The sequence below is a fragment of the Erinaceus europaeus genome, chromosome 3 (assembly GCF_950295315.1).
Source record: "Erinaceus europaeus chromosome 3, mEriEur2.1, whole genome shotgun sequence".
In the NCBI taxonomy this organism is placed as follows: Eukaryota; Metazoa; Chordata; class Mammalia; order Eulipotyphla; family Erinaceidae; genus Erinaceus; species Erinaceus europaeus.
The window spans coordinates 81,217,132-81,243,210 of record NC_080164.1 but is presented as its reverse complement, the minus strand read 5'-3'; the positions used below and the strand labels follow the sequence as shown (position 1 = coordinate 81,243,210).

The 26,079-nt window shown below is 46.0% G+C and overlaps 1 protein-coding gene across 1 annotated transcript in view; it reads left to right on the top strand.

The window, feature by feature from the left end:
* Positions 1 to 26,079, top strand: part of SH3RF3 (SH3 domain containing ring finger 3) — a 110,305-nt gene that overhangs the window by 58,389 nt on the left and 25,837 nt on the right. Inside the window, exons 8-9 of the mRNA XM_060188439.1 lie at positions 12,398 to 12,477; positions 22,361 to 22,531. Of these exons, the coding sequence (XP_060044422.1) occupies positions 12,398 to 12,477; positions 22,361 to 22,531 (251 nt within the window). The remainder of the gene's footprint in view (positions 1 to 12,397; positions 12,478 to 22,360; positions 22,532 to 26,079) is intronic.

Below are 26,079 nucleotides of genomic sequence, written 5' to 3'. Positions count from 1 at the left end.
AATAACCACTGAGAGTAGTGGAGTCATGCAGGCATTGAGTCCCAGCAGTAACCCTGGTCACAAGAAAGAAAGAAAGAAAGAAAGAAAGAAAGAAAGAAAGAAAGAAAGAAAGAAAGAAAGGGAGGAAGGGAGGGAGGAAGTAGTCCAACCTTCCTTTGGATCTGTTGAGATGCTCACTACCTCAGTAGGAGCAGTTTTGTGGGTGCTATTCTCTGATGTCCACCCCCTGTTGGCCATCCTTATTCATCCTGTCCTGGAGTGCCTGTAGTGCTACTGGCTGGACCCCAAACCATGGCTCTCTGGCCCCATCTCATGGTCAGTGGAATGAGGGCAGAAGCTGAAAGTTCATCCTTTCCCTGCTGCCAGGAGTGCGGAGGCAGAGAGCTCATCTTCAGAGTGGGTCCTGTGGCTTCTGCCACACGCTTTCAGACCTGTCCCCCTAATGTGCAGAGGCCAGAGATCTCACTGTTGTCTGGGCACTTAGACAAGGGCCACAGGATGCCAGATTGGACCCCCCAGACCCCAGCAGACCCAAAGTCAGCAGCTCAGGCCAACATTCAGTCACCTGTGAACTCACCAGGGGCCTCTGAGCAGGAAAATGGGCCGGAGCAAATTATGGAGGTGAGTTCAACTTTCCACAGCCTCCATCTAAGTTAGCCAATCAGCCTCAGGGGCAAACCAGGAGAACTGCAGAGCTGTATCAGCAGGACCCCCCCCCTTTTGTGGAGCAGACCATCCTGTTCCTTCTCTGGCCTCTGACCTTGCTCTCCTAGCCCAGACCCAACCTTGTCTTCCCAAACCCCTGGCCAGGGAGCATCAGACAGATGCCAAGCCCTCGGGCCTTGCAAGCTATTTGTCATCTTTACTCTCTCTCTCTCTCTCTGTCTGTCTCTCTCTGTCTCTCTCTGTCTCTCTCTCCCAGGGATATTGCTTTATTGTTGGGTGCTGGGCCTGGTAAGAGTGTGGAGGAGAGAGGGAAAGAGAGATGTAGAGATACGTGCACACCACTTCACTGCTCATGAAGCTTACCCCCCTGCAGGGAGGTACAGGGTCTCTAGCTTGTATCTCTCTACCAAGAGAGTCATTACCTGGCCCTATCATCTTCTTTTTAACCAAACAGAAGAAGCATACCATAAATGTTTTTTATTCTGCAGTTATTTCAAGCAAGCATGGTCATAAGATTCGGCTTCACATTCTGTTTGGGAGTGGTGGCCTGTGATGAATAAAACATGCTCATTTTACAGCTCCCTGGGGTGGTGACAGTGTCTGCTGGACTCATATTAAAAATTAAAACAAAGAGATATTTCTTCCTAGGCTGTTTTAATGTGTCAAGGGAGGTAACTGTGAGGCCCCATGCAGGCTGCCAGTTCACACAGATCCTTTTCCCTCATGAATTCTCCACAGGAAAATAAGCTTGGTTTCCAGGTCCTGCTCAGGCATCCACTGGAGCCCAGCAGCAAGGTCTCTGGTCCCTGGAGACAACCTGACAATGTGGATCAGACCTGTGGCCACAGACTGTAGCCAGATGGATGGTGGGCTTCTGGCCAGTGCAGCCTGAGATTCCTCCAGGGAAGTAGATGTAGTCCTGCTTTTTTAGATAGAGATGGGAGAGACACAGAGAGAGAGGGAAAGAAGGAGGGAGGGTAGGAGGGAGAGGGAGAGGGAGAGGGAGATGGAGAGAGAGAGAGAAGCATCAAAGTTTCCTTCAATGATCCAGGCTTGAACCTGGATTACACACATGGCAAAGCAATATACTATCCCAATTGAGCTATTTTGTTGGCCCAGTGTGGCTTCTTTCATCTCAAGGAGACTTGGATGTCCTAAAAGCATATCCCAGCAGAATGGAAGCCATTTGTGGCACCCACCTTACTGGGCTCCTTGTAGTGCTTCTTCTTGGCTTGCTGGGTCACCATCTCACCTTCCATTGACAAAGGTGCTGCCTCTGACCCAAGGCCTTCATGGTGCTTAGCTCCAGTCAAATAAATGTGGACTGTTTTTAACATCAGTCCCAGCAGCACTGCAGGAGTCAGCCATCTCATGAGCCCTGAAGGCTGAGCCCCACGCATCCCCTCATCCTTGGCTGGCTCTCTCAGATCAATGCATGCTTCCTGCCTTCACCCCGGCATGGAGTCACCTTCCCCATGACAGGGCCACACACAGTCCCGGGGCGGGGGGGGGGGTGCTCAGGCTGGGCTGTGTGCAGATGAGTATACTTAAGTCCTGTCTCTGTCTCTGTATTTTTATTTTTGCCATCAGGGTTATCACTGGGGCTTGGTGTGTATACAACTTCACTGTTCCAAGTAGCCATTTTTCTCTTTTCAGTTTTTGATAGATGTGAGAGACGGGGGAGTAAGGTACACGGGGATGGAGGGTGGGGGCTGAGGGGTAGTGTGTGTACAAGGGGTGAGGCAGAAAGAATAGAAAAAAACTGCAGCACTGTTCCACTGCTTATGAAGCTTCCCCTTACAAATGGGGACTGGGATCTTGAACCCAGGTCCTCAAGCATGGTAACATGTGCTCTGTTGAGTTAGTCACCACCTACCCTGCCCCCACCAACCCCACCTCCATCCTTTATTTTTACCCAGCCTGATTCCTTACACTCCTGTCAAGTCTTCATTTATCCCTTACTGTCCAGAATCATTAGAATGGAGTCACTAAAAGCCAAAGCAGTTTAGCCAGGAGGGCAGAGACCCTTCTAGAAGCTTCTGTGAGCATGGTAACAGTTTGAAGGCCAGGGACCCAGGGAGCCTCAGTGTGGCATGGAGTCCCTCAGACTGGATCTGCTGTCCTGTGTGTTGTAGGAGCAGTGCATTCATGCTGGAGTGGTACCTCCAGACTGTGCAGTCCCCCTGTCCTACTGGGCGACATGGGATGTTGCATCATGCTGTACTTAGCTTCTGATTGAACTCACTTCACAGAAAACCCTCTTTGAAGTTAGGTCTGCCAGGGTCCAACAGTGGCTTGGCTCAGCTTTTCCAAGGCCCTGCCATCTTTGGGTACATGGCCAAGCTAGGCCTCTCGGCCTTGCCATCCACAGCCCAGCTGTCAGAGGGGATAATAACCCAAACAGCTACCCACTAAGCTGCTTTGCCCCTGGTACCCTTAGTAATGGTGACACAGACGAGACTCAGGGAAGGATGGGCGAAAACTCCTGTCCGCTTCCGAGAGACACACTTTCTGTGTCATGTCCCTGATGCTGTCACTTGCCAACAGTCTATCCAAAAGGCATTTCACTCTCGACACAGCCGGGGCACAGCTGCTGTAGGGAGATGATGAAGCCAGGAGCTAGGCCAAGGGTGAGGTTGAGACAGTCCCCATCTTGGCTCCTCCACTCAAGCTCTAAGTCATACTCTGCATGCAATGCTGCATGTTTGCTTCCTAGTACTTTTCTTTCATGTCATTTATTTTGTGTATGGAGGGGCTTTATGTTTTTATAAGAATATAAAGTATAGTTCCACAGTTCACCCACTACCAAAGGTCTGTTTTATTTTTATTTGTTTGTTTGCTTGTTTTTGCCTCCAGAGTTATTGCTGGGGCTCAGTGCCTACACCATGAATCCACTGCTCCTGGAGGCCATTTTTCCCATTTTGTTGCACTAATTTGCTGTTATTGTTGCCACTGCTGTCATTGTTGTTGGATAGGACAGAGAGAAATTGAGAGAGGAGGGGAAGACAGAGAGAGGGAGAGAAAGATAAACACCTGCAGACCTGCTTCACCACTTGTGAAGCGACCCCCCTGCAGATGGGGAGCCGGGAGCTCAAACCGGGATCCTTAAGCCGGTCCTCGAGCTTCATGCCATGTGTGCTTAACCCACTGTGCTACCCCCTGGCCCCCTTTATTTTTTTAGATAGAGACAAAGAGGCAGAGAGAGAGACCAACCGCTGCACCAAAGTTTCCTTCAATGTGATAGAAGCTAGGCTTGAACCTGGATCATACACATGGCAAAGCAGTGTATGTCCAAGTGAGCTATTTGCCAGCTCTGTTTGGTAGTGTTGTTTGTATCAAGTTACAACTGAGGGCTGGGTTTCTGACAAGTCCCAGGATGCCCCCTCAGCTTTCTTGGAGTACCATCTGGTTTCCCTTAAGCTGCCTGGTGCCCTGCTCCACCTCTCCTGCCCCCTGGAATGTTGCAGGGACTCAGAGGTAGCAGACATAGGAGAGGACACCTGGCCCAATGTCCCTTCTTCTGTCTAAATGCCTCCAGTCTGCATAAAAACCCTGACCTAGTCACTCCAGCTCACAGCAGGACTGCAGGAGCATAGTATGGTGACCCAGGGAAGCCTGGCACATACACTGTAAATCTTGTCATCATGCAGCTGCCCCGTTGTCCCCACCTGAGAATCAGTTTTCTTGAGAGATTAATCTTCAACCCCTGGAAATGCAGTGTTTAAATAAGCTTGTGGTCTGTACATGAAAACTCTGGTTTGGATTTTCTTTAGACACAAAGACGATTCCTTTAGGTTCTAAGAATAAAAGTAGGTGTCCCCACACTGCTGCCTTCTGCGTTAGATGCCACATAAAGCTGCTCAACCCAGATTCAGAGTCAATTTCTTGTCTTTAAAAAGCATAATAGGGGACTAAGAGGTTAAGCATCTGGTACAGTGCACACATTACCATGCATGAGGATCTGAGTTCAAGCCCCCACCCCTGCTTACGAGGAAGTGGTGGACCAGTGCTGTAAAGGTTTATCTCTCTCCACACCCCCTCTATATTCTTCTCTGTCTCTGTCAAATAAAATATAAAGAAAAATGGGGGGGGAGGGAGTGGCACACCAGCTTAAGGACACATAAAGTGAAGTACAAGGATGCAAGCAAGGATCTAGGTTTGAGCCCCTGTCTCCTCACCTGAAGGGGTTCTCTTCACAAGCAGTGAATCAGGTCTCTCTCTCTCTCTCTCTCTTCCTCTCTATCTATCTATCTATCTATCCATCCATCCATCTCTATCTCTTTCCTTCCCCTCCCAATTTCTCTCTGTCTTATCCAAAAATAGCAACAGGAAAAAGGAAAAATGGGGTGAAATAGCCACTGGAAACAGTGGATTCACCATGTAGATATTGAGCCTCAGCAATAACCCTGTTGGCAATTAACAGTAGTAGTAAGAGTAGTAGTGATGATGATGATTGATGATGATTATGATAGAGTCTGGAAGATAACTTACCTGGAAGGGTGCCTAATTTGCCATGAGCACAACCCATGTTCTAGCCCAGCCCTCACTGCATGTAGAGAAACCCCCTCTCTGTCTTTGTCTCTGTCTCTGTCTCTCTTTCTATCTGAAAAAGTCAGCCTGGAACAGCGAAGCCCTGGCGATGGCAAGAAATTAATCATTTTTTCATTTTACAAAACTGAAATGATGCGGGGTTCCGGTACGCAACATTAAAACTCGGTGCCTATCTGTGCTGCACCGTGATGCACTGCACGTCCAGTCCCCATTCACCACCACTAGCCTCCCCTGAGTGAGGCGTCCACTCTCCCACCTCCCCTCCCTCCAGTATCATAATTCAACACCCTCTTGCCTTGCAGTCTCCACCAAAAGAGCACAGCTCTCTACTCTTTCCTACTATTCTGTTGTCAGAATGATTATTGGCTTTATTTATTTATTTATTTATTTATCCTCCAGGGTTATTGCTGGGGCTCAATCCCTGCACTACAAATCCACTGCTCCTGGAGGCCGTTTTTCCCATTTTGTTGCCCTTGTTGTTGTTGCCCTTGTTGTTATTGTTATTGTTACTATTGCTGTTGTTGTTGTTGGATAGGACAGAGAGAAATCAAGAGAGGAGGGGAAGACAGAGAGGAGAAGAGAAAGATAGGCACCTGCAGACCTACCTCACTGCTTGTGAGGCCACCCCCTGCAGGTGGGGAGCCAGGGGCTTGAACCAGAATCCTTACACTAGTCCTTTCTTTTTTTAATTTTTATTTTAGTTTTTTTATTTGATATTAACAGTGGGTTACAAGATTATAAGATTACAGGGTATAGTTCCACACCACACCCACCATTAAAGTTCTGTGTCCACACCCTCTCACTTCCCAGTGATAAACACCATATTCTCATATATCTTATAAACAGTTTGTTTGCTTCTGTTTTTTTTCCCCAAGTTCATGTGTATCAGTTCTCTGGAATCCAAAAAGGAGTGAAACCATCCCATTGTTGTCTTTCATCTCTTCACTTATTTTATTAAGTGTAATCACCTCAAGTTCTATCCAGTTTGTCCCAAAGGGCCAGGACTGTCTTTTTTGATCACAGAGTAATTTTCCATGGAGTATATAACCCATAACTTCTTTTTCCAGTCATCTGTCAAAAGGCATTTAGGCTGTTCCCACACTTTGACTATTGTAAATAACGCAGCTATGGGCATAAGATAATTGCATTTTATAATGTCTTCCAAAAGAGCTGCACAAGTTTCCATTCCCACCAGCAATGTAGCAGAGTCCCTTCTTTTCCACAACCTTGCCAACATCTGTCATATTCTGTTTTGTTTATGTAGGACATTCTCACAGGTGAGAGAATTTTAGTGTGTTTTAATTTGCATTTCTCTAAGGATGAGTGAAGTGGAGCATTCATATGTCTATGGGCCATGTACATCTCTTAAAATTATATATTTTTATTATCTTTACTTATTTATTGGATAGAGACTGTCAGAAATTGAGAGGGAAGGGGTTAGAGAGAGAAAGAGACAGAGACACCTGCAGCAGCACTGCTTCACCACTCATGAAGCTTTCCCCCTGCAGGTAGAGACTAGAGGCTTAAACCCAGGTCCTTGTGCATTGCAACATGTGCACTTAATCAGCTGCGCTACCACCCAGCCCCTGTATATCTCTTCTTTAGAAAATGGTCTGGTTAGTTCTTTGGCTCACTTTAATATTAAATTATTATTTTTTTACTTTGTAAACATGTAGTAATTCTTTATAGGTGTTTGATGGAATGTGTAAATATCTTCTCTCACTTCCTGAGGTTTCCTGGTTATCTTTGTGTACTGTGATTTCAATGTGTAAAAGCTTTTTTTAAATTTATTTATTATTGGATAGACACAGAGAGAAATCGAGAGAGGAGGGGGGTTAGAGAGGGAAAGAAACAGAGAGATACTTGTAGACCGGCTTCACCACTCGTGAAGCTTTCCACCTGCAGGTGGGGACCAGGGGCTTGAATATATGTGCTTAACCAGGTGCGCCACTGCCTGGCCCCCTCCCTGTAAAGGCTTTTTAGTTTCACGTAGTCCCATTTATTTACTCTTATTTACATCTCCCATGCCCATGGTGTTTCCAAATCCATCTTTGATGTGAAGGTCTTGAAAAGTTTCACTGATCTTTTCTTCTACAAAGTTTAGAGTTTTTGGTCTAATATCTATGTCTTTGATCCATTTGAATTTGACTTTGGTGTGTGGTGTTAGGTGTTGGTCTAGTTTCACTTTTCTATATGTGGCTGTCCACTTTTCCCATATGTTTACCCCATTGACTTGTTTTGCCCCTTGGTCATATACTAGGTGGTTGTATGTGTGTGGGCTCATTACTGGGCTATCATGTCTGTTCCATTGATCTGGGTGTCCATGTTTATTCTAGTAACATTCTAGTTTAATTACTAGTGCTTTATAGTATAAACTAAAATTGAGAATTGTGATACCTCTGTTGTTTTCCTGTTTTCTCAGAAGTGCTTTGGTTATTCATTGTTTTTTGTTTGTTTGTTTGTTTTAGTTCCATACAAATTTTTGGACAAGCTGTTCAATTTCCTTGAAAAATGCTATTGAGATATTGATGGTTTAGATAGAATGGCCATTTTAATAAGTTTATTCTTCCAGTCCAGTAGTCACAAGGAATGTTCTTCTGCTTCTGTGTGTCCTTCTCTGTTTCTTTCCTTTTTCTTTTTAGTTTTCTTTTCTTTTCTTTTCTTTTTGCCTCCAGGGTTATTGCTTGGGCTCAGTGCCAGCACTATGAATCCACTGCTCCTGGAGGCCATTTTTCCCATTTTCTTCCCTTGTGGTTGTTGTTGCTGTCATAGCTGTTGTTGTTGTTGTTGTTGTTGGATAGGACAAAGAGAAATCAAGAGAGGAGGGGAAGACAGAGAGGGAGAGAGAAAGATAGACACCTGCAGACCTGCTTCACCACCTCCCTGCAGGGAGTTATCTGTTTCTTTTAGCAGTGTCTTGTAGTTTTCATTGTATAATGAAAACTCCTTCACCTTCACTTCCTTCATGAGATTCACCCCATGATATTTTATCTTTTGGGGTTCAGTTGTAAATGGGATTGAGTCTTTTATTTCTCTTTCCTCTGACTCCTTGTTTGTATACAGAAATGCCACAGATTTAAGTATATTGATTTTGTATCCTCCTGCTATACTGAATTTATTATTTCCTCTGGGTATATTATCATGCCATAAGAACATAGTGATAGATTGATTTCTTCCTTTCCAATATGTATACCATTGATATCTCTTTCTGGTCTGATTGCAGTGGTGAGGAACTCAAGGACTGTGTTGAATAATACTGGAGACAGTGGAATCATTGTCTAGTTTCCAGTATTTAGGGGAAAGCTTTCAGCTTTTCCTCACTGAGAGTGATGTTAGTTGTGCATTTGTAATTGATCTTTATTATGTTGAGGAATAGTCCTTCTAATCCCAGTTCCTGTAGGGTCTTTATCACAAATGGGTGTTGGATCATGCACACCTGCACCCACCTGTGGCTTAGTAGATTTCCTAAGAAATCCCAGCTGTAATTTGGTGAGTTTTATGGTGATGTTTTGTTCCTTTAACTAGATGATTAGGGGAATGATGTCAGACAACTGCTACCTGTGGCCACTCCTCTGGAAATGCTCTTAATTGGTTTTATTTTATTTATTTATTTATTTATTTAGTCTCCAGGGTTATTGCTGGGGATTGGTGCCTACTCCACGAATTCACTGCTCTTGGAGGTCATTTTTCTCATTTTGTTGCCCTTGTTGTTGTTGTTATAGCTGTTGTTGTTGGGTAGAACAGAGAGAAATCAAGAGAGATGGGGGAAGACAGAGGGGTAGAGAAAGATAGACACCTGCAGACCTGCTTCACCACTTGTGAAGTGACTGCCCTGCAGATAGGGAGCCAGGGGCTCAGACTAAGATCCTTATGCTTTGTGCCATGTGCGCTTACACACTGCGCTACCACCCAACCCCCAGCTTTGTTTCTTTATGTTATATCTTTGTGCTTTGTGGTGACCATGAGACACAGAATGTTTTGGATAGATGGCATTTTGCTTTAGTTGATAATTACTTAAATCTGAGCACACTTCAGACTTTACCGTTTTCTTTCTTTCCTTCTTTCTTTTCACTCCCCACACTTAATATTTCTTGTATATCATTTTATATGTTTATCATAATCATCCTTTAGTTCTCGTGACTTCAGTTAATTTAATTTCTTTATTGTCCTTTGTCAGGTTAGCATTGCGGGTGGGAGAGGATCCAGGAACTCATGGCAGTGTGGTAATACAATTCTTTATTGATGTGGGAGTGCTCCAGAGTCAGGTGTGAGCACAGCGGATTAAGCCACGTGGCACCAAACCGCAATGGCCGCCTCCTGCTCTGCACGCCAGCCCTCCTCCAGGTCGGGACACAGGAAAGAAAAGAGAGCGAGGAAGAGAGAGCGAAACCAGGAACAGAAGTGGGCTTTGTAGGGTAACCAGAAGTGGCAAGTCAGGAATGAAGATGGCTGGGGAAGGGGGTGGAGAAAGGCAAAAGGCATGCTGGGAAGGTGGAAGCATCCTTAGCAACTGTTGGGATGGTTTTAACTGGCAGGAATTAGCAATACCCTGAGGGGATAACGTGGTGGGGATCTTTCAGGCAAAACAGTGATTATGTAAATAGACCATAGTGTCAGCAATGGAGCAGAGCAGGGGGGGGGGGGGTTTGGCTTTAAGGCCTGACAGTCCTTATGGCTCCTGTGTGGTTGAGTCATACATTAACTTTATAAGTGTTTTCCCAATGAGATTTTTTTCTTATATAGATTTTCTTTGTTAGTACTTCTCTTTTCAGTATAGAGAAGTCCCTTCAACATTTCTTGCAAGATGAGTTAGTGGTGATTTGCTTGTCTTTATCACTGGATATGGAATATATGATTGAAAGATATTTTTCTTTAAGGAAAGAATATTTAGAAGTAGTAATAGGTGTAGGTGTAACTTAGATAGGAAGAGAAGGCAGGACCATAAGAAAAAAATGGATATGTATACAGATAATCATATAGATAATAGTCGACCCATATCTGCAACCTTGGGAGAACTACTACAGTTTTCAGTTGAGGGAATGGGAACACAGAACTCTGGTGTTGGGAACAGTGCAGAATTATACTCCTGTTATAATTTTAAATCAATTAAGCACTAATAAAAATTTTTAAAAAGGAAAATATTTCTCTTTCAGCTCTTTGAGTATGTATTGTCACACTCCCCTGGCCTTCAAGTTTTGTTGAAAGACCACTGATGTCTTTTGTTTATTCCCTTGTACATAACAATCTATTTCTCCCTTGCTGCTTAAGATGCTCTCTTTTACTTTTACTGTTTTAATTACAGTTTGTCTTGGTGTGAATGTTTTAGGTCTCTCTCTCTCTGGATTTTTTTAAAAATCTTTCACCAGGGTTATTTCTGGGGCTTGCTTCCTGCACAGTTCTGTACTTCCTGGCCAATTTTATTTTCATTTTTCTTTCTTTTTTATATTTGTTTTCCCAGTGAGAGACAAAAAAGGAGAAGGAAAGACCCCTGCAGCAATGCTTCGCCTCCCATAAAGCTTGCCCTCTGAAGGTGGGGGCTGGGGATTTGAACTCAGGTCCTCAAATATGATGAGATGTACAGTCTATCTTGTGAGCCACTACCCATCCCTGACCCACGAACTTCTTACCTCACCAGATGACATAAGTGTGCTAACTGAGATTCTTTCACTCACAACTAGGAGCTTTTCAGGGAGCTGTGCTGGCCTGTGGGATGAGGGGTCTGCCTGAGGTTCTTTTTTTTATATTTATTTTTATTTATTTATTCCCTTTTGTTGCCCTTGTTGTTTTATTGTTGTGGTTATTATTGTTGTCATTGTTGTTGGATAGGACAGAGAGAAATGGAGAGAGGAGGGGAAGACAGAGAGGAGGAGAGAAAGATAGACACCTGCAGACCTGCTTCACCACCTGTGAAGCGACTCCCCTGCAGGTGGGGAGCCGGGGTTCAAACCGGGATCCTTATGCCGGTCCTTGTGCTTTGCGCCACCTGCGCTTAACCCGCTGCACTACAGCCCGACTTCCCCCGAGGTTCTTATTTGCAATTATTCTTTGATTTTCCTAGTATATTTCCCATTCATCCCAGTGCTGGGTATCCATGGAGTCTCTCCCATTGACTTGGACAGGGGGTTAACCAATGCAAGGCCCAGTCCTGTCCCTTACCTCCTGAAGAAGAGTTCCTCACACTCAAGACCCACCCAGGGAAGAGTCAACATACTCAGCATGGTTCCCTGCTTGTTTGAGTGCTGCCCTATTACCCTGGTTATAGCAAGGCTGTCTATCCAGCTTTCACATCCTTGCCATAGAGACTGATTCATGCAGGACTAGGGAGTGCTGGGCTAGCATCACGAGTGGGAGAGAGGATCCAGGAACCAAATTCCTGGTGGTAGCAATACAAATCTTTATTCATGCGGGAGCCCCAGAGTCAGGTGTGAGTGCAGCCAGTTAAGCCACATGGAGCCAAAAACCGCAATGGCCGGCATCCGCCTCCCTCTGCACGCCTAACCTCCTCTAGGTCAGATGTGGAAGAGAGAGAAACCAAAAATAGAAGTGACTTTTATAGGACAAAACCGGAAGTGGCAAGTTGGAAATGGAAATGGCTAGGGAAAGGGGTGGAGAAAGGCAAAAGGCTTGCTGGGAAGGTGGAAGCTTCCTTAGCAACTGTTGCGATGGTTTTAGCTTATGGGATTAATGTTACCCTGCAGGCCGGGGTTGGGGGGTGGTCTCGAGATAGAAAGAAGATAGATCAATGGGTGGGATCTTTCAGGCAAAACAATGATTATGTAAATAGGCCATACTATCAGCAATGCAGAATGGAGGGGGGGTAGAGGGGGGGGGCTGGCTTAATGCCGGACAAGGGAGGTGGCATAATTATGCAGAAAGACTTACATTCCTGAGGCTCCTAAGGCCCCAGCTTCAGCCTTTGTGCCACCATAAGCCAGAGTCAAGCAGTGCAGAGAGAGAGGGGTTGTTTCATTTGAAGCTGCTTGGAAAGAGGAAAGCTCTAGTTTTTCCTGTGCCACCACCTCACTGGCCTGTTACTAAAGTCAAGGAATTTCAGAGGCCAAGGGATGGTGGTAGAGTGGAGGACAGCTTCCTCTAGGATCTCCTCTGACTCTGCTTTTCTCCACCACTCTGGACCAGGGGACCCCATCACTCACTCCTGTCTTCTCTTGTTTGTTTCCAGGACTCCAACTCCTCAACCGGACCCACCCCAGTGGCTGAACAGCAGGGCCTAGCTCCCAAAGTCCAGCTGCCTCTCAACATGTGAGCTGACATTTGTGTTTGGGCTCCCTAGCTTCTACTATCTCCCTTCTTCCTACTGATCTATAGATGTGTGGTTTCTGGAAGGTTCTCTCAGTTGTAGTCAGTTGGGCAGACTAGCTCCATGCATCTAATGACACTGCTGAGCAGAAAACATGGGGAACAGTCCAGCAGGGGGGTTAAATGTCATCTCAAGACAACATTAAATTTTTATTTTATTAGTCATTTAATAATGATTGACAAGATTGTGATATAAAAGGGGTACAGTTCCATATGTTTCCCACCACCAGAACTCCATATTCCATTCCCTCCATTAGAAGATTCCCTATTCTTTATCCCTCTGGGAGTATGGACCCAGGACCATTATGAGGTGCAGAAGGTCTGGATTCTGTATTTGCTTCACCACTGGATATGGACATTGACAGGTCCGTCCATATACCCAGCCTTTTTCTGTCTTTCCCTAGTAGGACAGGGCTCTGGAGAGGTGAGAGTCCAAGACACATTGGTGAGGTTGTCTGCCCAGGAAAGTCAGGTTGACATCATGATAGCATCTGCCACTTAGTGGTTGAAAAGCATTACGAAATAAAGCAGAACAAATTTAATAATCAAGAACTTAAAGGTAAGAATATAGAAGAAGAGATTTTGGGGTTTTCATGTTGGAAGAAGCTAAGAAGTCTATTTTAGGTATAAGAATGTTAAAATATTTGAACAACACAGATCCTACTCACTCTGCACAGGGCAGGAATCACAGAGTCCCCCAAAGTTCCCTCAAGTTCTGGAGGTGGGTAAGGAGGTAGAGGGTGGATGGAGGAGTGGTTGGTCTTGGGAGCTGGGGCAGCAGCTAGTTAGCAGCTGCTGGAAGCAGCTCAGTGTTTTCTAACCCCGACTGCTATGGCAACCGCACGTTCTCCCAGATGTAACCAGATGAGTCGCACTAAGAAGCGAGCTGCTTATCTTGTCTAGAAAATCTGCTCTAGTGAAATGAGGAGCCTTCAGAGATAAATGGGGTTTACAAATCCTCCCATTTAAGTAGTGTTCAGAATAGATAACTTTCTGCTCTTTAACTTGCTGAGGAGTCCACTCTCCTGGGTTGACATTTCCAGGTGGAAGAATGTGAATGTGACCGGCAGTATATTGTGGCAAGATGGTGTCTGGATCCCATGGGAGTCAACGGGACATTTTACTTGGTGTCATGGCTATACAGCACATATAACAAACAAAAAATGTCTTGATAAAGCAACTTTCAGAGCCAGGTGATGGCTCACCTGGTAGAGCACACACATTACCATGCAGAAAGACCCAGGTTCAAACCCCAGTCCTCACTTGCTGGAGGGAAGTGTCATGAGCAGTGGAGCAGTGCTTCATGTGTCTCTCCTCTCTCCTCTCTCTCTCTCTCTCTCTCTCTCTCTCTCTCTCTCCTTCTCTCCCTAAAAAGAAAAAGAGCGAGAGTGAATAAAAGAAAAAAATTAAGTAAAGGAAAGAAGAGAGAAGAAAAGAAACCAACAACAAAGGCGACTAGAAGCATTGGGGCTGGGTAGGCACCAAACCCCAGTGATCACCATGGTGGCCAAAGAAAGAAAGAAGGAAAGAAAAAAGTAAAAGGGAAAGAGGAGAAAATAGAGAAAGCATCTTCTCAGCCTTTGCAAAGCTTTTCAAAAATATTTTATTTATTTTGCATAGAGACAGAGAGGAATTGAGAGGGAAGAGGGAGATAGGGAAAGAGAAAGATACACTTGCAGACCTGCTTTACCACTTGTGAAGTTCCCCCACCGCCCCCTCAAGTGGGGATGGGGGTTGCTAAACCCAGTTCCTTGTGCATTATAACATGTGCTTAACCAGGTATGCTAGACCCAGCCCTGGAAAGTTTTCTAGAAGTCACACCAGTACACTCACATTTGCTCATGTACCTTTCCATTTGGAGTGGGAGTGTTTACCTCTACCTGGCAGTAGATGAGAAGCATCAAACATCCCTCATATCTGTTCATTTTTCTGCAGTGAGATATTACCAAGAACATGAGGACATGGAAAATGTCTCATACTTTCCCTTCCACTTCCACCCTTCCCATGTGGGAAGTTGTTAGGTTTTTTATTTTGGTGTTTGCTTGTTTGTTTGTGTAGTCACTGGGATGTCACTGCTCTAGGATAACATTTTCAGATAGAGAAACAGAGAAAAAGATACCACAGTACCAGAACTCCCTTTAATACAGTGAGGTCCAGGCTTGAACTTGTGCCATGCCTTCAAGGGTATGGCAAAGCAAATATATTATCAAAGTAAACTACTGTGTCAGCCAGAGAAACCTCTTGATGCCCTGTAACTCAGCTCACCTGTCCTTCGTCTGCCTGTCCTGCAGAAAGAGTATTGGAGGCCAGGCTACCAGTCAGACCCAGTGAGTTCAGAGGAAGAGCCCACCTCTGGGGCTGCAGGCTGACAGCTCACTTCTATTTCCCAGTGGAGGTGAGGGGCAGGAGGAGAGTGGATTTGCCAGAGAAATGGCCAGGCCACCTCTAGCAGCATTCCCAGCACCTTCCATTGATGTTGCCAAGTCTCTTGGGAGCCCTAGGCTACTGTCTGTGAGAGAAGGGAAGAAGTCGGGTGCCCAGTGGACACATCCCATCAGCCACTGCTCCCTTCTCAGCTTCCTGTCTGTGGACAAGGGCAGCTGTAGCTGTTGCTGCTGGCACCCTCTGTACCCCCTGGAGGAATCTAATGTCTGGAGGGGCTCAAGTCAGCTTCTTGGAAACCCCAGAATCTACTGAAGTAGGTGACATCCAGATGTCAGCTGGGAAGTCAGGGGTCTCTCATAGAAACTAGAGAAAGACAGGGACCTAGAGGCCTGGACACCAACGGGCACCAGCAGACAGCAAGTGGGCACGAGACCTTGTAGATGGGGTTTCTATAGGGGCCACCCTCTGCCCCACCTCAGACTCATCTTAGAGTAAACTCACAGACCTGACCATGAGAGCACCTCCCTGCGACCTTGTCTTTATTTGTCCTGTGGCCAGAGGGAGAAGAAGGTGGCCAGATCCTGTCCATCCCAGGTGTTAAACAGGTTCAGAGATCAACTCTGTTATTGACTCATTATGACAACACAGTAGCTTCAGTCTTTGACTCCCCCATCAGCTTCATGGTCAGTGCTCTGGGGCCATGGCACCTGTCCTCCATGTATGAAGAATGTGCCTCCTGCTGGCCCATCATGCACTGAACACCATCCAGCAAAAAGCAGAAGCAGGCTGTGAGGGGGCTGGTGGGGCACACTGAACCTGCAGGAGAGAAATCTCCAGAGCAGAGCAGAGAGCTGGGATGGGGGGAAGGGTGGGGCTGTAAAGGAGCTGGCAGGGCTGAGTGTTCCCAGCTCAGCTGTACCTCCTCCCAGGGAACATACTGGACTTTGGGGACTGGGCTGTGTTCATCTCAGGCCCTGAGTCTATCTCTGTGGCCGAGTTATCCCATTGAGAGGCCACTGCTGGGGCTGGGGCAGGCCTGGTGTGGCCCTGCCTCTGCCCAGAGGGGCCTGGCCATCTGCCCACAGACCCTTTGTGAGTCAGCTGCTAGTCATCAGCCAGAGGAGCAAAAGCTCCCAAACCCTTTGCTGAGAATATAAAGGATTCTCTCCCTGGAACCAGGGAGAAGACCCAGGAACCAGCACCAGTGAGTGTAAGACCCACAGAGACACTCTCCTTCTCTGACCCACTCCCAAGTGAGCAGAAGAAAAACCAGTGGACCAGCTGCAGCTAGTGGGGCTCTTGTTGTAGAGACAGACAGCTGCATAGCTGCCACTGTGCACAGAAATTCCCAGAGGCTGCATGCAAAGCCGGACCCAGCTGGGGTCCAGATGTGCCATGGCCAGTCCCAAGGCTGGGCCAGCAAAATAACTCACCTGGATAGCACTTTGCTTTGCCATGTGCACAGCCCATATTTGAACCCAGCCCCCACTGCAGTGAGACTGCTATAATGAAAAAACAAAAGTATACAAAATATGTTAAAAGGAGAAAGAAGCAAAAAAAAAAAAAAAAAAAAAAAGCAAATGCCACCAAAGCCCTGGTGTGAACTGGGGCATGTGCTGGCTACACAGCCCCCAGGCTCAGACAGTGGCAGGTTCCAGGCCACAGCCTCTCTGGGTCCCCTGCTTAGTCCCTGGGGCTATACACCAGACTTGCCTCTAACTCCTTGTGTTGGAGAACCATATGCCCATCTTTCTGCCTCAGTGTCCTTCACTATGCAATAGGGGGACACCTTAGCCAGACAAATATCGGGGGGCCTTACTTGAGACTGGCATGAGGCAGAGACTGGTTTCCTGCCTGAGCCTATGGCACCTATGCTGGGGGTGAAGTCCTGCCTGAATGTCCCTAGATCCCTAGACAGCAGCACTTCACAGAGGAGACAGATCATGGTCTTTGGCTTTAATAAGAAGGATGCTTTAGAGGAAAGGATGGAGTTCTGGCATCCTTGGGAATGCCCCACCACCTGGTAATGCTCACTGTCAGCACATCAAGCACCTGGCCAATAAAATACCTGGGAAGAAATGCCAGCCTCCCACCATTTGACTACGTAGACTTCCCATGATGTCAGATGCAGTGCGTTCCTTTTTCACAAACTCAACAGCACCTCCTCACAGGTGCTGCAGCTGGAAGGTGGCCCTGTGTTCAGGGCTGGCACACTTGAGTCCAAGCCAGGCCAGCCAAGTGAGGGGTATTCAGCCAAGTGTTTTTAAAGACATATTTTTGTTAGAGAGAGAGAGAGAGACAGAGATAGAGACCAAAGCACTTCTCGGCTCTGACTTATTCTGGCACTGGAATGAAAGCCTTTTGCATAACAACTATGCTATCTCCCTGGATCCTCTAAAGAATCTTCATTTTCAACAGGAAAAACTGTGATACCCTTTGTATGATAAACTGAGGACTTGTTCCACTAAATAGAGTGGGGCTCCTAGAACATTTAATAAAAGACAATCAATTGTTCAGAGCTGATGGAAGTCACAGGCACACAGCTCAGTTTCATTGCTGAGTAGAAGTATCAAATAAAAAAGGAGAAGAAGAAGAAAGAAAGGAAGAAAGAAAGAAAGAAAGAAAGAAAGAAAGAAAGGGAAATATATGCTTTGAAAAAGACAACTTTCATGGCCAGATGATGGTTAATCTGGTAGAGTGCTTACATTACCATGTTTGAGGACCCAGATTTAAGCCCCTGGTCCCCACCTGCAGGGGGTAGCTTCATAAGTGGTGGAGTAGGGCAACAGGTATTTCTCCTCTTCCCCCACCCCCACTTCTCATCTTCTATCAAAAGAGAAAAAAATGAAAAAAAAATCTCTGGGAGCAGTGTAGTCATCATGCAGTCACTGAACCCCAGAGATATCCCTCTTGGCAGAAAAAGAAAGGGGAGGGGAACAGAGAATCAGCTCATCTTTCAGAAGATAATTAACTTTCAGTGATTCAATGGAAACTCTCCCAGGATCAGACCATTCAGACAATCCTAGGGTATTTACTCCAGTTGCTAGTGCTCGCTATACTTTAAATCAGGAGAGTTGAATCCCCAGCTGTGGAAGCAGACACAACTGCTGGCACAGAGCGGGGGAGGATAAGAAGGAGAGGCCGCAACTCCTGCCCAGCACACTCTCTGAAATGATGAGGTGCCCATCATGAAGACCCCAGGCTGTGTTCCCTGGCTACAGCCATGTGGAGTTGTTGCCCTACTGTGTGCAGGCAGCAAAGGCACATGGCTCCTTCCTCACTGTTGAGTGACATGCCTGGATTGTCACATCTCATGGCGCTCTCACCCACAGCAAGAAAGATGGAAAGAAGAGGGACTGAGAGGAACCCAGTTTGTGCTTTTGTCTCCTGCACACAGTGTGGTAACAAGTCCTCTGCTATCCATGGCCCAGGCCTGGGGGAAACTGAGTCCCAGGTCACATGCACATACTCCTCTTCATCCTGGGGTGCCCAGGGATATGAATACATTACCACTTGTCATTTCCTTCATCATTATCGAAGAACCCCCTGAGTATCATCCAAATGTGAAAACAGAAAAATGACACCCTGGGTGCTCTTTGTTAATTGTGTTTTGTTTTTTTTATCTTGGAGAGAATCAAAGATGTGACCCATCCTTTCATCCACAGAGTATCTATCTCTATAAGGAAATGGGGACTAGGGAATACACAAGGCAAGGCTTCCTTGAATCTAAGCAGAAAGACTGAATGAGTATTGAGAGCACATATAGTCCACTTGGATAGTGCACCTGCTCTGTAATGTTTGTGACCCAGGTTTAAACCTGGCTCCATTTGATTTAAGAAAGCTTTGGTGCTGTGGTGTCTTCCTGGTCTCCATATCTCTCTCCCTGCCCCCCCTCTTTATCTGGGGGAGATCTGATATATGACATCTTTGGTCTGTTATTAAACTAAAGTCCTGCCAAGTTTCCTGCCTGAGTCCTGAGCAAATCGTGTCACTTCATGGACTGCTCCCACTCATCCCAAACTGGCATTCCTCAGGTCTCCAGCTTTGCTATAATTCTATTCTCAGGGGCAAGGTATCAGGCCATATTTCACAGGGATCTGGCCCTAAGGCCATAGACTAAGTTAAAGGCGCATCTTCTTAACACAGGTCAAGATTTTTTCCACTGTGTTTGTTCTCTCCTTGTGTTCCATTAATGCTTAAATGAAAAGTAGAATTGGGGGGTTGGTGGTGGTGCACAAGTTACCATGTGCGAGGATCCTGGTTCAAGACCTCCTCACCGCCTGGGAGGGGGTTCACAAGCAGTGAAACAGTGCTACAGATCTATCTATCTATCTATCTCCCTCTCTATTCCTCTCTGTCTATAACATAAAAATAATGGGGTGGGGGAGGCCACCAGGAATGATGGATTCATTGTATAGGAACTGAGTCCCAGAAATAACTCTGGTGACAATTTAAAAAGAAGAAGAAAGGAAGGAAGGGAGAAAGGAAAGAAAGAAAGAAAGAAGGAAGGAAGGAAGGAAGGAAGGAAGGAAGGAAGGAAGGAAGGAAGGAAAAAAAAAGTTTAAGTAATTAGCCTTGTTATGGACATTGTAAGAATGAATGCCACAGTCCCTAACTACACAGTCTTCTACATATCTTTGACTTGATTTTAGTTTTCCCACCAGGGTCATCACTGGGGCTTGGTGCCTACATGACAATTTCACCACATCTGGTAGCAATTTTCCCCCTTTTATTCTATGGTAGAGAGTAAGAGACAGAGAAAATAAAGAGGGAAAGAGAGAGAAAGAGAACAAGAAATACCTTATGGTACTCCACCACTTAGGTGCTAGCTACCTGAGAAGATGGTAGACTCACACCTCCAAAGACCAGCTTGGGAAAGAAGGATCGTGCTGTTCAAGGGAAAAGAATTCAGTCACCAGACTGTGTCTTGAGGACCCATGGTTGGTATGCTCTATCCAACTTTCTGAGCTGATATGAACAAATTCGAGATGGTGTGACTATACAAGGCTTGCATCTGGGAGTCTTTGCACAGGTCATCAGAGGCCTCTCCCAATCACACATCTTGTCAGTAGTTGGGCCCTGGTTTATCAGACCCATGTACATAATGACAACTTTGCTTTCTGATTGTCAGAGAATAATAAAACTAGTCTGATGGAGAAGGTTGCTGTGGCAAAGCTATGAAGGCAACATGTGAAGGCATGCCCAACACGTTCCGTTCCCTGCTGGCTGGACATCACTTTGGTCTGAGAATCCAAAAAACTAGCCCAGCAGCATCACAAGTGTGGGTGACTGAGTTAAAAAGTAAAATGCAGGGCTGGAGATATAACACAGAGGCTCCAAGTTTCCAGGTTTAATCCCTACTACCAGCATAAGCCAGAACTGAGCAGAGCTCTGGTTTAAAAAATAAAATTAAAATAGAGTTTCTCCTACATGGTTTAAAAGCACAGTCAGCCTTCTTCCTCAGTTAGAGCAAAGCTACAAGTGACCCTGCACTCTGGGATCCAAAGACCAAACTTGCTTCCCCTGGCTACTTCCTGGGACCCAGGACTTCTGGCCCCTGTGCCTCATAGGTCCATGGTTAAGAATAGCAGGTCTTCCCTATGACAACTGTTACTAGAATCATCAAACAAGGAAATGCAGGAAAACTTAAGGCTAACTTGAAGCTTAAGATTCCATTAAAGTTCAAGGTGTATTTACTCCTTAATTTGAGGCCAGATCCCATAAACCCAATACCAGCTTAGATATAATAAATGACACTCAATACTTTAAGAGCTAGTAGAAAGTCTAACCTCATCAGATAAATAAAGGACTACAGAAGCTGGAAAAGGGCAAGAGACTGGCTCACTTAATGATGGACTTTTCATTCAATACCAGGCCACTCCATCATCTAGGGCCCTAGTCATAGAATCCTTGGATTTTCACATAGATATGATGGCCCTAGATCTGTCTTTCCACCATCACTGGTCGCTTCCATCAGAAACATCATCATAAGCCCTTTTATGGGCCTCTCCAGGACTGTGCCCTCACTACAAAGTAGCAATAGTAGGGACTACCCTACTCTCTGAAGGAAGGCTGGGTCATTCTGCTCTTCCACTCAAAATAGGATGGTCTTGAAATGAGTGAAGCCTAGAATGTCCCTAGCTATGACCATGGACTGTGAGCTCAGTCTGACAGGGACTTGAAAGTCACATAGGCTCCTGTGCTAAATGTGAATATATATGGACCCTGGATCACATTGATGTGCTGAACAGTTACTTGTCTTTATATATTTTCTTCAAGTTTAGGAGCTACTCTCTGGCCTAATCCAATTTTCTATCCCTGTTCTCAAGTCTAACATCATTGTCTCAGACAGTATTTATAGTCTACCATTAAGTATTAGCTATCAAGCTCAAGCAAAAATAATTAAAGTCATGGGCCCCTAGGCACATACCTAAAATAGACTTCCTAGCTTCTTTCCACCCTAAGTTCTCTAATTTCATCTGCTCTATTCCTACTTATGGTTATTGTTTATTAAGCATTTGTCATACTTCATATCTTAACTGCCTTTTAGCCACCAAGTTGCAGATGCTACTATGATTTCATCCTGACTTCCCTGGTCAGACAACCTCACCAATGTGTCAGGGAACCTCACTTCTCCAGAACTCAACCCCATTAGGGAAAGATAGAGACAGGCTGGGGATATGGATCGACCTACCATCATCCATGTCCAGCGGAGAAGCAATTACAGAAGCCACCTTGTGCACCCCAAAAAGAATTTTGATCCATATTCCCAAGGAAGGAAAAATCTTAGGGGAAGATGACCAGAGGGTTCTAACCTCCCAACTCAGAAGCCAGAGAAGAGGAAAAAAGGAAGGGCATTCAAAAGTAGTAGCAGGTGTAGGTATGACTTAAAAAGAAAGAGAAGGCAGGACTATAGAAAAAAATGGGCAAATATATATATACACAGATATTTATAGAAATAAAAATCATCCCAAACCCATATCCGTGACCTTGGGAGAACTACTGTGGTTTCCAATTGAGGGAATGGGGACACAGAATTCTGGTGGTAGGAAAGATGTGGAATTAACCTGTTATCTCACAATTGTGTAAGTCAATATTAAATCACTAATAAAAAATTTAAAATATCACCCTCTGCACCCCATAAAAATCTTTGGTCCATACTCCCAGAGGGATAAAGACTAGAGACCCTTCCAGTGGAAGGGAGGGTATATGGAACTCTGATGGTGGAAATTGTATGGAGTTGTGTCCCTCTTAGCCCACAGTCTTGTCAATCATTATTAAATCACTAGTAATAATAATGATAAAAGAATAGCAGGTCTGAGTTAGTGTGTGTTAAGCTCTTCCTTGTAGTTTGGATTCTTTAGAGATGGGCTTCCCTGTGATGGTGGCCCAGGGTCCAGCCCCACTGACAACGACTGACCTGTGGCCCTGTCTCCTACAGATACCTGGCCCTCTATCCCTACAAGCCCCAGAAGAATGATGAGCTGGAATTGCGTAAGGGTGAGATGTACCGAGTCCTCGAGAAGTGCCAGGATGGCTGGTTTAAGGGGATGGCCCTGAGGAACGGGCTCTCGGGGGTGTTCCCAGGGAACTACGTGACACCTGTCTCCAGGTGAGAAATGCCCACTGTGCTCCCTGCCAGCTCCCCTCACAGTGAAGTCAGGCTGTGCTTTGGGAACCCCATTGTACAGGTCAGCATCAACACCCACCCTGCAGGGCACACTCTGAGCCTGCACAGCCCCCAAATGTGCACAGCAAGCCTCTCCTACTCTGACTAGGGCTTGGCTGACTCTCCCTGAGAAGCCCTGAACACAGTAGGAGTCAAGGCCTCATACTGGGGGGTGGGGTGCTAGCAGGATCCCAGAGTGAACCTATGGGCTCCTGTGTATGGACCTCTGCACAGTGTTCATGCATGTGTGATCATAAATGAACCTCTGCATAAGGCACATATGTGCTCACATAGAAAGGAAACACGAAGAGAGGGATGATGTAACAGGCTACCATGCATGAGGTCCTGGGTTCAAGTCCCTGGTCCCCACCTGCAGGGAGAAAGCTTCACAAGCAGTGGAGCAGTGCTGCAGCACCTTGTCTCTCTCTATGTCTGTCTCTGTCTCTATCTCTATCTCTCTCTCCCCATAAAAAAGCAAAAAGAAGATGGCCACTAGGAGCTGTGGAGTTATATAGACACCAAGCCCCAGCAATAACCCTGGTGACAAAAAACAAAACAAAACAAAAAGAAAAACCATCTAATCCCAGAACTTAACAATGCCAGTGAGTGAGTAATGAAATAATTTTTCTTCCTTGTGCCTTCCCGTATCTTGCAGATTTCTGTAAAATTACCTTTATAAGGTTAAAAGAAAAAGGCAACATTTTTGCTAGGTATTGTTTTTGAAGAATGCTGCCTTTGAAAGTTCCATGGAAGTGATTTGATTTCTGTCTCACCCACTGAAACCCTTCCCAGGTTTCAAAGCCAACAAACTGAAGATGTGGCCTCAGGTCTCTGGCTGAGGGAGACTTCAAAGAAGCCCAGACCTTGCACTGATGTGATGAGATCGAGTCACACTTTTCAAAGCACCCAAAGAGCCACTGCCCCCCCTGGGGGGAAGCACAGTTCACTCATTACTTCCTCATGCCTCTACTTTTTTTTTTTGTCTTCTCTGGAGCTTCACTGCTCCTGAGTATTTTCAAATAGAAAAAGTGAGACAGAGAGGCAAAGAGAGGAGAGTGAAAGAGACCACAGCACATCACCGAAGCACCCTTCAGAATGCAGTGGGAGCCGGGTTCAGACCTGGGTGGCACACATGGCACAGCAACACACTATCCAAGTGAGCTGTTTTGCAAACCCCGTTATATTCCATTTTAAACAGTTGCTTCTGGAGCTGGAGAAATAGCTCAATATGTTAGAGCTTTAGTACACCTCAAGTTCTATCTCTGACACCACAATAATCCAGATGGGAGGGGGTCACTGGTCTCTCTCTTTCGGTATCTCTCTGGTAAAAAAAATAAAGAAAGAAATGTCTTTTAAAAATGGCTTTCTTGTGGGGAGTCGGGCGGTGGCCCAGCAGGTTAAGCACACATGACGCAAAGCGCAGGGACCAGCGTAATGATCCCGGTTCGAGCCCCCGGCTCCCCATCTGCAGGGGAGTCACTTTACAAGTGGCTCCCCCTCTCTGTCTTCCCCTCCTCTATCCATTTCTCTCTGTCCTATCCAACAACAAAGACATCAATAATCACAACAATGTTAAACAACAAGGGCAGCAAAATGGAAAATAAATAAATATTTTTTTTAAATGGCTTCCTTGAGGGGGTTGGGCAGTGGTACACTATGTGAGTTAAACGCACGTAGTATGAAGCACAATGACCTGCTCAAGGATCCTGGTTCGAGTCCCTGGCTCCCCACTTGCCGGGGGGAAACATCACAAGTGGTAAAGCAGGTCTGCAGGTGTCTCTCTCTCTCTCTCTCTCTTTCTCCCTTTCTATCTCCCCCGCCTCAATTCTGTCTGTCCTATCAAAAAAAAAATGCCCACAGAAGCAGTGGATTCATAGTGCAGGCAATAAAATAAAACAAAAATTAAAATAAAAATAATGGCTTTCTCAGCTAGAAGTGAGTTCAACAGCAGGTTTGATTTTGCACAGTATCTCGACCAGGGCAGACCTGTGAACTTGTGCAGACAGTAGATGAAGCCATGGAGCTCAGAAGGACATGTCAGCGCATGGCTTCATGGCCCCTGGACTACCTGAACCTCTTCCAGGAAGTCTTTCTCCCCTTAGCTTTCCCTCAGAAGCCCTGGGTCTGTGTCTGGGGGCTCTAACCCAACTGAAGTCACAGCCCAAGTGTGCCAGGATATAGATGCCACCTGCTGGAACCCAGAGTGCCTGCTCTTGATCTTGTGTGGTTTATAGGATCTTACCCAGAGAGACTGGGGGGTGAGGAATCTTCAACTGGTTCTTAGATGCATGAAAGGCATTCTGGACCCTTGAAACAGGACCCTCTGGAGCTCTCAAACCCTCCAAATCAACACCACCACCACACTCATCCTCACAGCCATGAGTGTCGTAGTGCTAAGTACATGTAGCATGAAATGGTTAAAGTCCACTTCAAATTTTTAATCCCCCCCCTTGTATTTTTTTTTTTGATTCGCTTTATTTTTATTTTATTTTATTTTTTGCCACCAGTGTTATTGCTGGGGCTCGGTGGCTGCATGAGTCTGCCACTCCTGGCAGTCATTTTTCTTCTTCCTTCTTTCTTTTTTAAATGGGGGGGGGGGGGCTGGGCGGTAGTGCAGCGGGTTAAGTGCACATGGCGCAAAATGCAAGGACCTTCCAACCCCCAGCTCCCCACCTGCAGGGGATCGCTTCACAGGCAGTGAAGCAGGTCTGCAGGTATCTATCTTTTTCTCCTCCTCTCTGTCTGTCTTCCCCTCCTCTCTCCATTTCTCCCAACAGCAACAGCTCTGACAACAATAACAACTACAATAAGTGCAACAACAAGGGCAACAAAAATGGGGGGGGGATGGCCTCCAGGATCAGTGGATTCATGGTGCAGGCACTGAGCCCCAGCGATAACCCTGGAGGCAAAAAAAAAAATAGAGGGTGAGAGATGGAGAGAGATATATGATGCAGGACTGCTCCACTGCTAGTGAAGCTTCCTGCCTGCAGGTGGGGACCAGGGACTTAAACCTGGGTCCTTGCAGATGGTAATGTGTGTGTTCAACTGAGTGTGCCAACGCTCAGCTCCATCTTGTAGTTTTTAAACCTGTTTAAGCAGGTTGCCTCTGGAATTGTTGGGTGAAAAAGGCATCTATTTCTGACATGAAGCTGTCGGTTCTCTAGCTCCACTCAGAAGTGACTGGCCATGTTCTTGCCCTGAGGTTGGCAGAACTGAGCAGGCAGCTTTGTCAGAGGTCCAGGTCAGTGTGTGTCCACGCCTCAGAAGACAGGACCACGTCACAGCTTTTCTGAATGCCTCTGGGAACATACAACTATTTATAGGATCATGGGGACTACGGCTCCAGAGCAAAACGATGGGTGGATCTTGCCCCCTCTGTCTCGGGGCTCTTCAGCTCTGTACTACATGTTCACAATGCAACTGAGCCCATGGAGGTTGTGTGGTGTCCTGGTGCTGAGCCTGAGCTCTGGGCACTGTTTGTCAGCAAGGAT